Source organism: Trachurus japonicus, chromosome 9 (assembly GCF_045865225.1).
Source record: "Trachurus japonicus isolate A0001 chromosome 9, Traja_1.0".
NCBI classification, from domain to species: Eukaryota; Metazoa; Chordata; class Actinopteri; order Carangiformes; family Carangidae; genus Trachurus; species Trachurus japonicus.
In genome coordinates this window covers 23,224,579-23,237,374 of record NC_140915.1, presented here as the reverse complement: position 1 = coordinate 23,237,374, position 12,796 = coordinate 23,224,579, and the positions used below count along the sequence as shown (strand labels likewise).

The 12,796-nt window shown below is 39.1% G+C and overlaps 1 protein-coding gene across 4 annotated transcripts in view; it reads left to right on the top strand.

The window, feature by feature from the left end:
• Nucleotides 1-12,796, top strand: part of LOC146981437 (netrin receptor UNC5C-like) — a 213,046-nt gene that overhangs the window by 161,473 nt on the left and 38,777 nt on the right. For all 4 annotated transcript variants that reach the window (XM_085786628.1, XM_085786627.1, XM_085786626.1 and 1 more), the window contains exon 5: nucleotides 8,593-8,773. In XM_085786628.1, the coding sequence (XP_085642754.1) occupies nucleotides 8,593-8,773 (181 nt within the window). The remainder of the gene's footprint in view (nucleotides 1-8,592; nucleotides 8,774-12,796) is intronic.

Sequence of the window (12,796 nt, the reverse complement as noted above, 5' to 3'; positions counted from 1 at the left end):
TTCTTCTGTTTCTGCTGTCAACACACTTGTCTTTGTCAGTTTCTTTGCATATTATATCTGTCGGTTGTTGTTTGACTCTTGTCTGAGAGACAGCCTCTCACTAGTATTGTTTTCTTATTTATCATATTTCTAAAGCATGTTTTTAAGTTGTTTGATAGCAACTTAAATGGAGAGTGTTTATCCCTGTCGGTTCAATACCCATGCTCAGTCCTTAAACGTCTGAGGGGACCTCCTCAGAGATAACACAGCTGGAACTAGTAGGTTTGAAGTCGACGAGTTGGGGAAAAAAGAGTAGATGGTATGTCTGTGTTTGTATCCTATAGATGGTAACAAGTAAAAAGTATAAAAAGCAATGACTAAAAACAAATGGAAATGGATTTTGTTTGTTTCAACTGACATATGATGAAATGTGTAGAAAAAAGGAAAGTGTGTTACTGTAGAAACAGTGAAAGTGAGAGAACAATTAGTCCAGAGGTTTTGTTGGCACCAAAGTGTAGCAGTTCGTATTTGTTAGAAAGCTACAAATTGGCAGGTATGGAGCTGCCTAGAAGTGAAGTGAACAAAAGAAGAGTCATGGCAGTGTGAAGGAGAATGCACACACACACAAACACACACACAAAAACAAAATCTCCTTTTCCAAACCAGTGGTTACTACTTTAATGCGTGCAAAAAACAGTTTTCAAGTATCAATGGCAGAAAACATACATATACAACAGTCTGTGAGTGCACTTAGTAATGTGCAATATGAGGCTCTAATGTAAACACAGATGTGTGAGGAGAATAGACCTGTGTGCCGTATGAACACTGTCAAATTAAATAATATTCTAGTCTTAGTAGGATCTGAATGAGACAGTGAAGTTCCTATTACTGTACAGACAGAAACGTATCTTAATGGCACTCAACAAATCTGATGTGACAAGCTGCCACATTCTTTCATTCTGGATGTAATATGAATGCCATCAGGCTTTATGGAAGTACATTTTTTATCACTCTGCCGAGGAGATGAATACATGTATATAGTTTATATGTTTGTGTTTAAATATTGAGATTTCTAGCATATACAAGCTCTAGGCCCACCCCTACAGAAAAACTACATGAACTTCACAAAAAGATCACATGTGTGTTTTGCACATGGATTTCATTATTTGTGCATTATAAACATGTGGTTTTGGCCCAATTGTATGTGAATCACATGTGAATTCCCATGTGAAACCATTTTCCACATGTGGTAACATGTTTAATGTGAATCACATGTGAAGTTCATGTGGTTTTTCTGTAAGGGCAATGTGGGAAAGAAGTATCTCTTTTAGAGATATAGAAGATATATTTTAGATATATCTTTTAAGATTGAAATATGAAATAGATATAGATATATCAAAACACACCAAGATATCCATAAATGTTAATTATAACACTCTGTGGACATTTGAGAGCTGCTGATGAGTTTTTCAATCCCTAATGACTGGATTATAAAATCAAAAGCTTTTTGAACCTCAACAAACTTTGATTTTATTTTATTTTATGCCGATAGTGATATTTAAAAAATAACAACAACAACAACAACAAAAACATGTGGACCTGGGCACATTTTTTGCAGTGGGAATGTATTAGCTTCTACCACTGTCATGCAGTCCCATGATCTGCCACTCTATTCCCCACCACCACCACCACGGTGACCACCATGAATGAAGACTAAAGGGACACTTCCTGTCTTCCTAAACTTGTTTCATTTGACACATTTAGACACAGACTTCAGTTTAAGTGCCGTGTTTATTTGATGCTGAGGGAGGTAATTTGAGGCCGTGTATTTTCATTTTATTTATTTATTTATTTTTGTCCATGATGGTTACTCTCCTGTAATTGTCTGAAACAACAAAGTCCTTTTTGTTCATCTTATCACAATGAGCTAATTGTTTTGTCTAATATCAACGCGCGCACACACAATCACACACACACATAATCTTCACCATATTCGTGCGCGGTGTTGGATTAAATTTCTATTAGCTTTCCTCGATTGAGTTTGAAGATTGTTGATTAGCCAGTAATGGCCTTTGTTACTGCACTAATGAATAGCTTGATTATTATTCTACTTAGCTACACATCAGGAGGTGGGTGAGGTGTGTGTGTGTGTGTGTGTGTGTGTGTGTGTGTGTGTGTAGGTGTGTGTGGCATCTGGTGGTATTATTGTCTGATAAACACACAGAGACAGTTATAGCCAATTGTCTGGGTCTGTGCCAAGAAAACTGATGGCAGCACAAGAGAAAGATAGATGGTCTGCTCTGCCAACACTCATCCCTCATTCTTTTTCTCTGCCTTCTCCCTCACTTTCTGTGACCATGTCTGTTAATATGTTTTCTCCTGCCCACTGTCACCTGATTATTGTCTTTTTCCTAATTCCTCTATTCCTTCCACCTCTTTGTCGTCCTCTTCTTTCTCTCATGTCTGCCTCCACCTCTCTCTCTCTCTCTCTCCTTCTCCCTCTCCTTTAATGTCATCCTTCTCTCCTTTCTTGTGTGTTTCTCTCTTGGTTTATTTAGTGGTGACTGGACTCACCGGGCTCCTGAGAACTGGCTTGGCATTGGTTTCATTTTGTGGGTGTGTGTATGTGTTTGTTCCTGTGCGGGGGGGCTCTCTTTATGTCTACTGTATGTGAGCATACGTGCATGTGTGAGTGCTTGATAATGGAAACAAGCATGCCAATTACAGTGATGGGTCTCTAGATGCCAGTCAGAGCCAATAATAATGAGTGTGGCACATCTGGCTGTGGTGTATGCATATGTGTGCATCAGTGTGTGTGTGTGTGTGTGTGTGTGCTGGTAGAGAGGGCAGGGCGTGTGTGTACAGAAGCATGCTATGATTGGGTGAGACAGTGGGATAGTGTTTATACTGGATTTATGTTTCTCCGAAAGATACATGGAAACATCTCTGTGAACCAGCTTAAGGACGTTACGGGCAACCATAGTTCTTGCAGAATGTCAACAATGTATCAAGGTGACCTGCATTAGCTGGAAGAAGCATTAGAAAAAAAGAGTAAATATCATAGTTGTCATATAGACGACGCGCTCATTGAGGGCAGCTCCAGTGAAGAATCTTTACAACATTAGCGTTGGGCTTAAAAAAAGGTTTAGAAACAAAGTGCAAACTTAATAAGCTGTGGTTTTAGCAAATTTAAAGTCAAACTTTGATTTAAAACCAGAGCAGCATGATTTAGCAGAATGATTGTTCTTTGTTGCTTATTGAAAAGGTCAAAATATCAAATATAAACCGAAGACAACGTGTTTTTGCCTCATTAATCAAAATCACCCAGTATTACCCAAATATGAAGCAAAGTGCTTTCGTTGCCTAAAGTTACAGCCAGAAATTTACCCTGAAAATATGAAGGTAAATTCTCAAAGACAGGGTTATTAAAATACAGAAGAGAAATCTTTTTCAGTTGTACAGTACTGTATGAGTCAGTGTTTCCTCTTCAGGCTAATTCCTAAGGATGGACCAGAGAAAGAGTTGCTAAATTAATTTGTAACATTAAAAATAAAACTGATTGCATCATAGCTTAAAATGAATATCAAATTTGAACTGCGAAGGCCCCCTGGTTATTTCACATGAAAGAGAGCTTCACTTGCTTTACCTCTCTGTACTTGTCTGTATTGATTGTCCCTTCACGGTCTCTCTACTCTGATGTCCAGCACCTCACTCTGAATTGAAGTGACAAAGCTTTGCAGAAGCGGGTGTTGGCGTTGTTGGTGGCAGTGCAGTGGTGGTGGCAGTGACAGTGATGGTGGGGTATTTAAACATGGAAGGCCACATGATGCACAGTCAGTCCCCGCCTACACAAAGGTAGAGTAATCACTATGAGAGCTCTTTAACCCACTCATCCGTGGTCTTATATGGATCCAGATAATATAGCTAATCAAGGGGATAATCCTCAGTGATGAACATATTAACACTTGAGTGACTCACAGGCACACACATACACACACACCCACACACACACACACAGTGCCGTACAGCTTGATTTCCCTGTATGTCTTTGATTGCAGACTCAGATTTTATTGTCGCTCGTCGGTTTTGCGTTTTGTCATATTCTTATTGTGTGTCTGTGTGTTTGCGCCTGCTGCTACTTTGAAAAATTAATGTTGCGATTTAGTGGCAGATTCCATCCATAGAGCCTGTATATCTGTGTCGTTATCGACTCCCATATGAGACTCTTTGTAGTGGCTCTACAAAGCATGTCATATTTTAGCATTTGTCATAGATATTCTTTGCTTTGTTATCTTACTTCTTGCTCTGTGGTCTGCCATTTGTTTTGCTTTTGCAAGATTTATACTGCGTTTCTCTTTGTGACACAGTGTGACTGTTTATGATGTTCCTGTTCTCAGTAGCAGATATACGGCAAAGCTTTGCGTTTCAAAACATTTTGTGGTGCTCTCCAGTGCAACAAAAAGGAGTATATATCTCTGTTTCTTGGCCTACTTTTATCTTGCACAGCATGCGACCAAGCCTTTGTTCCACTGCCAAAGAAAGATGCATATCTCAATACATTACGCTTTTCTCCTGCCGTGATATTGCACAGCGTGAGATGGGACATTTGTCCTTAAGTTGTGACGAAGAGAGCATTTCGAAGTATTCACACATTTTGAATTAAATCCCTCCACGCTACTAACAGTGCATAGTACATATACCCATGTACATTGCAGTATCCGCACACAGGCAAGCACCTTATGAAGAGTGCAGAGAAGATACAAATCAGCTTTTATCCAACATTCAGGAGCACAAGGTTTTAAATACACCTGTAGCCAAATTAATGTCTCAGTCGTTGTTTCAAGCAGAAAGAAAACATGAACAAAGTGAGTGTGAAATGGATCAGACACAAGCCTTGTCTCTTTGAAGGGAAAAGCACTCGATTTCTTTGAAAAAACAACGGATGGACTCTTCTTGAACCTTTTTAAAAAAGGCTGTTACAGTTGAAATAGAGGGCAAGCATGTTTGTGCACATGTGAGTTTAAGTGTGGTGTGTGTGATAGATAGAGAGAGAGAGAGGGATCCACTGTATGTTCACATGGGAATGTATAATATAATGACATTACAGTTATTTCATATCTACACCATGACACTAAACCAAGGGGTTATGGGTGCGTTTCTCTGTCTCTGTCTCTCTCTGTGTCTTTGCATGTGTTTGTCTGGTGGTGTGTGTGTAATGTGAATGAAACAGGTGATGTGGTGGGGCCGAGAGGTAAAATAACAAATACACACTCTCCCATGGGGTCGGCTTGATCCAATCAGCCACCCCCTGCCACTCACACGCACACAGACACACACACACACACACACACACACAATTACACACTTACACCAGCTGTGGCTAATGATGCGGTGGCAGTGGTAGTATAGCCACCACATGTGGTCTCTTTGTCTGAGCTCAGCGGAGCACACATCAGTATCACATGCGTCACCCCTCAGTCACCATCAAAGTCTGCAGCTATTTTCAGTGCATCATCGCACAAGAGCTCACAACTAATATTAATAAGCTGTCTGCCTATAAAGGTCTCCCTCTATCAGTGTTATTATACTGGGAATGTTCTTGTGCGACAGTCACTCGGCCTGCTATGCAAGCAAGACTCATTTATGAACTGACTGATTTAAAAACTGATTACGTCAATAAGTAATCCCTAAAATGTAAGTCAATTCTCATCAAAGGCCATTAGTTCCCATCAGTTGGACTTTTGATTTGTTCTTTGGATGACATAACAATCATTTGTTAAATTGTTGCTTTTGCTGATATTATGTGTCATTGGACAAAAAGGCAGTTAGCCTGATTCCAGTGGAAAATAACAAATATTCGCTGTAATGTATGCAGCTTGTTTTAACAGCAGCTGTAGAAATTGTCAGAGTAAGCAAGTTATAAGGCAGAAGCTCCCCCAGGTTAATTGGAAATGGAGTTCAGATTACTCTCCAAAGAAAGAAGACATGTTTGTCCTCATTGCTGTTGTGGACTGAAAAAAGTAAATAGTGTTTGAAGGAAGGAAAAAACCAAATAGGGAAGTCAATGGTTGAATCTAAAGCATTGAATGGTTAGGACAAATAGGTCCCTGAGACAATAAGATGCGTGCGTGTGAGAGAAGCTCAGGTTGCAACAAAGTAAACAGCTACTCGTCTTTTCCTCTCCTGTTTTTCTTCATCTTGAATATTTTTTATCTGAAGCACTTGCAAAAAACATCTACATTTCTGGTCTTATCATCTCTTCAGATTTTTTCTGATCTTTTATTGCAAACTGTCTTTATAACCCTTCTAACTTTCAACACACTGAAGCAATAGATGTTCACATGCACATCTCCTGTTTTATTGTAGCTGCAGTTGAATGCACTCATGCTTGCATTCCCTCAGGACTTATAAGGTAGCTTGAAGTGAAATGCCACTTACATTTTTCAGCACTCTTTTCCTGTTTAACTTGTTTTATCTTTCACCCTCTAATATTCTACATTCCCTGAGCTGTTTGGATATTTTAGTATGCTGCTTTAAAAAAAATTAAGAGTCTAATCAGGGTTAAGATTGATGAGAATATGCTTCAAAAAATAATGAAAACCAGTGTTCAGTGACTGATGTGAGAGAAGAGATTGTGGTCAACTTCATTCAACCCTCATTTTGCACAATTACTCTTAATGTCTTCAGATCTTTCAGAAGAGTAAAGAAGCTTAAATCAGTTGAATTTAATATAAACGAAATGCCAAGACAATCAAGTTAACTGAAATATGTTCAGTTAACTTGATTGTCTTGGCATTTCGTCATATTTGTCTTGCAACGCAATGCGCTAAATAAGTAATTTATAAATAATAAACCAATAAAACACCTGTTTTTTTTTTCAGACTGCAAAACAGAGACATTGACATTTTGTTTAATTACTGCTGCAAGATGTAAGTTTACTTTGGTATACTAATGCAACAATTATTGCGCTTAGATTCACTTTACAGTTATGTGAAATTTAATGAGGGCATACAGGTGATTTTAAAATAAAATAGGTTTGCTCAAGAGAAACTTTACCTGAGTATCTTCACTTTATCTAAACTGGGTTCATGCAGTCTGATCTGGGTGCGACAAAAATGTATTTTATTTCAACTCTATTCAAAGTTGGTATTTCAGTCTAGGTTTTTTTCATTGTTCTCTGTGAGGCAGCTTATTTCTCCAGCTTGGACATGAATAAATAGAGAGAGATCAATTTTGTTTTCTTTCTCAGGATAACACATTGCATTGGTTTTTGTTCATGAGAAAGGTCCCAGTCTACAGTACAAGTACACTACAAGGATAAACTCCTTGCCTGACCATTTGTGTTGTACATGTTCTATGTTTTTGTTTGTTCGTTTGTCATTGCTTTTCCCCTCCAGTATAACCTTTACTTTGTAATAGAAACTGAAAGGTCACACAGCGTCTCACTTAAGATTGAAAATGCAGGGCTACAGTACAGTGAGCCCCATGACTAAGATGCTCTACAGAATCTTTATAGATCAGAGAGAGAGGCAGGTAGAATAATTGCAAGCGAGGAACGACAGCCGAGCCATAGCATGCAGTAAACTGAAGAATAACACCATATTTGCTCTTTTCTGCATCTGAGATTTCCATTTCCTAATGCGAAGGGAGGAGGAAATTAAACAACGTGAATTAAACAACGCGGCTCAGACATTTATGTGACTGCCATAAAGCTTGGACAGGCTGAATTTATGAGGGTTTGGACCAGTAAATACAGCACTCAGGAAATGTGATTAGGCTCATAAATTGGGCAGTTTCCAGCTGTTCTACCCTTCACCCAAAGTATCTTGTGAAAGCACATGTTTGGGATATTTTCCTTTTCTACGCTGCCACCCCAGGGGTCCATTCTGTGAAGGGTCTACTGTAGATGAGAGCCTTTAAAATTACAACTGTATGATTTCTGTGACTTGTTGCATAAACATCTTGCTGAGTACAGTTATTATCATTGCATCCAACCCATAAAGTACTTTTATTCACTTGTAAATTTGCAATCTGTAATCTCAAAGATATACTAGATATTAGAATAATTTTGACAAGAGATTAATGGTTACTTACATGTGGCATTTCCTCAAAGCTCTTCTGTGGGAAACCATAGAAAAACAAGATTACTACAACATGTAAAGCACTTACATCTAATCTTTCATTGTATTGTCATTTGAAATGGTTGAAAAACAGCATTATATCAAAACTTGAGTCTTTCTTATTTTACTCTCTGAAATGTACCCCCCCAAAAAAAAAAAAGTATCCCCCCACCATTACATTCAAGCTGGATCAGTTGTAAAAACACTAAACAACCCCTGCTAGCACACAGCTGGCCACCAATGTCGTTAAGAATTGAGATTTGTTTGAAGGCGAGTAGTCTGGCACCAAAATTCAATGTTGTGTCTAATGTCAGTAATATTTAGAGCACTGACCACAGAAAACTCTACAGTAGCATCTTTCAAATATGTCATGGCAAAGCCATCATCACTGTTGTGACCCCTTTTTAGCTTTTTTATATACTTTTCTCTTTGCATATCCTGTATGTATATTGAAATTACACTGACCTTGTTTTCCCTTTTCCTTGTCTTCCAGGTGGAGTGGTTGAAGAACGAAGAGATAATTGACCCAGCAGAAGACAGAAACTTTTACATCACCATCGACCACAACCTGATCATCAAACAGGCGCGTCTGTCTGACACCGCCAACTACACATGTGTGGCTAAAAACATAGTGGCCAAAAGACGAAGCACCACAGCCACCGTTATCGTCTATGGTAAGTTCGTGTGCTCGTGCTTGTGTGGGCCTTTGTGTGTGTGAACGAAACCGCGCTTAACTAAATATCCTGTCAGTAAAAGTTGTAATTGTTCTGATTCAGGTTTTTTATAAGTGTATGTGACATATTTTGTGTCTAGTTTTTACTGATCTGACTCCTTTTTTAAATGCTAACTGCAGCTACCCAACAATGTCTCTGATCAGCCAAGCCAGCACCCATCTGCCACATGAAATTAGCTCTACTGCCATGCCAACACATTCTCTTTGTGATTGGCCTGATATTCCCACCTCACCCTTAACCTCACCCAATTAAAATACACCAATCACGCCCTCGGTTTTAAATTAGAACACTTGGGCTTCCCAAATGTGTGCGCTTTCATCCAAGAGTCCCATCACTAAATGAGTTGTGCAGCATATGGCATGATAACAGCTGTGAAAAACAACAACAAAAAATTACTTTGAAGAGAGCCATTCTGAATGGTGTTAGTTTGTTTTTCAGGCAAAGCTCCTCTTGTGCTGTTTTTACCAAAAACTAAGAAGAAAAAGCTCATTGAGAGGAGGAAAATGCTTCATATGTCTCACTCTCTCCTTTTTTTTCCCATTTTACCAAATGCCAGCCTGACATGAGAGGATGGGAAACATTTTGAGGAGAAACAATGTATAAGAAAACACACACAGTGTTCCTCTGAAATATAAGACTGACTCTATTCACTTGGAGGAGTGTTTCAATCAAAAATAACTGTGCATGTGTGCGTGTTCTATACAGACAGCAAGAGATGGAGTGGTTTGACACTGATGTATCCTTACAGAAATAGATTGTTCAATCTGTGGTTCAATCTTCTCGGCTCCACAAGGGCCCGGCTGACACTGTTGACAAGGTGAAATAGTAGCGGAAAAAACAGAGGAACATGACGGGAAAAAATGTTGCAGTCATAGATGGAATGGAGACAGGTGAGGAGAAAGGAAGGAGAAGAAAAGAATAAGAGTAGAAAAATGTATGAAAAAAAGTGACTGTGTCTGATTTTACTGGATACTTTCTCTATGATGACTCATTTCTAATTGGGAAAGAAGTGTGGGCATTGTCCACTGGGCTGAGACAGAGCTGTCGAGAGGCAGCAGAGGAATTTCAGCCCTCTACGCCTCTACAGATGTCAACTCTCTCTCCGGGTGTCCTTTTGACTTCTAACTTTTTTTTTACCTGATTTCTCTCTGTCTTGCTTATCTGACCTCCTCCTTATCTGCTCCATGCTGCCACTTTTTCTTCCTGAAAAACATCAATAACACAAAATGATAATATAAGAGTCAAGTTTACTGTAAATAAGACAAAGTGCAAGGAAGTGGGACACACAAACGAGGGAGTGGAAAGATGTATTTATTTCTAGAGACTTTTCTTTCTATGGAAGAGTATTAGGGCCAACAACAGAGATTTTTTTTTTTTTTTTTTTAAGATTCAGAATTTCTGAGTTAAAAACTCAGAATTTCTGAGAATAAAAGTCAGAATTTATGAGTTTGAATTCTGAGTTTTTAACTCAGAAATTCTGACATTTTATTTAAGAAATAATGAGTTTTTACAGTAACTCAGAAATTCTGACTTTGAGTCTTTATCTCAGAATCTTAAAAAAAACCCCTGTTGTTGGCCCTAATGCTCTTCCATATATTTCCTTTAACCACATATAGGCTACCAGAATTTTTTATTTCTTTTTTGTTGGCATTCCATGCCTTTATTTGATAGGACAGTGTGGAGTCAGGAGTGACAGGAAAGCCATGAGAGAGACTAAATGATATTCGGGTAAGGGTTGCCTTGACAGGGGGTGGAACCAGTGATCAATTGCTTTGGAGCAGCAGACTATGAGAAGACAAGTCCTCCAACTAGTCTACCACTGAGCACTCCTGCAATATTCAAATGAGGGGACGTCATCAAGTTATGATGCCATCATCTTGATCTTTTTTGGAGCCAGAAGAAACCATATTTGGACGAGAGGGCGGAGCTTGACGGAGTGAGGGCCGTGTCTCTGAGGGCCAATGATTTTTGCCACCTTCACCTGCAAATCAACTGTGTCAGGCTCCTGGCTGTGCTGAGCGAAGACACTGCTAACACCGTTAGCATCTACAACCTGAGGTAAACTCTGTAGCTTAGTACAGTTGTAGAAGCTAATTACACACTTTCAACATTTGAGTCCTCACATGATGAGTAATGTGTCACTGTTCCTAAATGCTAGTGTGAGTTAACCTTTGTATTTTCATTGGAGAACATGAGACTGTTAACATCAGCAACATAACTGAGTCATTTTGCTAAGCTGGCTGAAAGCTTCAACAGGTCCCCGAGCAGACCAAGCCCTGGGGCCCTAAGCAGAATTTGATATAGGGGCCACCTACTGACTTCACACCTCTAATACTTTTGGCTATCATTCACACACCCACGTCAATCTAACTAACACCAATTATTAATTTGAATAGTTTTTTTTATAGCCTAGCAAACTCAGAAGAGAGGTCTGGTGCTAAAATGGCAGTAAATGGCATTATTTGATGTGATGTAGCCTAATAAAAAAAATAACCTAGCTATGTTAGATGTAACAGTAATCGTAGTGGTTAGGGATAGTTCAACATTTTGGCAAATTGGCCCATTGCCATAATCCCTATAGTTGGAGTAGGTTCATTACCTTTAATTGTCGGTGCAAGCTATTTTTAGAACGGTGGAGCAGAGACGTGAGCTGCTCAGAGCTACACTACAGAGGCTAATGGGATTTCTTGGTTTCCCTCATCAAACTCATCAAATACACAATCAAACAACTCCAAAACGCTGTCGTGGACAAGTTGTGACCTGCACATTCACCACACTATGAGATAATAACGGAACGTTACGAGACAGGGTTGTTTTCGAGGTAAATTCATGTAAATTCATGCAAATTCATGCGTGGTGAATGTGCAGGTCACAACTTGTCCACGAGAGCGTTTTGGAGTTGTTGGATTGTGTATTTGATCAGTTTGATGAGAGAAATCCCACGAGCCTCCATAGCGTACCTCTGAGCAGCTCGCGGCTCTGCTCGGCCATTCTAAAAATACATTCAGTCAGGACAGCTGTTGCTTAAAGTTTTTAACTTACTTTGCTAGGTACATTGAGCATATAACACAGTCTAACTAGAATTTGATTTAATACCACAACTGACCTTCATCCATTCATCCAAATTACAAATTTAACGTAGTATCTGTCATATTTTGCTGTTGTTGGAATGTTGGAAAACAATAGGTAATGGTCAACTAAACCTACCTGTTAAGTGAAACTAAGGAGTTAATGTTTACGATAAAATAAGTTACAATAATTTGTCATGCAAACACACCTTTACCTTGTCGTCTCTACCTGTCTTTTTCTTCTTGCTTTTCTCTGCACCTGAGGTGTATTTCCTTTTTTGTTGATTCACCATCATGTGTCTCCTACTGTGTTTCTACGGTGCAACATGCTACCACTCACTATTGACGACTGATGTTCTGTTGTTCTATTCTAAGGGGCATTTCAGGTGCTCTTGGGTGCCCCCTTGTGGCCACAGAGACCCTAAACCGTTGTTTAGTTTGCTTATGCCTTAGGCTGGCCTTGGTCCCAAACATTAAGACATTTACAGGGCAAGAATAAATAGACTTTATCATGAACATGTTAGCATGTTAGCATCAAATCATGTTAGCAGAAAAATCAATGGCGGACAATATGACTATCATAATGTATTGAACATAATACACAATATATAGAAGAGCATTGTCCTGTGGGATTTGTCATTAAATATTGCAAATTCATTCACAACAGTCCTCAACTGTAGCAGACACACATGCATCAATCCTGACATCTGTAATAAGTCTGTGATAACTGTGATCCACCATGTTTCAGCTAAAGTGATTGTCTTTTCAAAGGTGCCCAGACTGAAAACTGAATGACTGGTGCCAACAGAGGAAGGACAGCATGCATGGAGTTATGATGACGAAAAACACCTGCAATTCACCTTCTTCTGATGCGAGGACAGACCAACTGTTTACT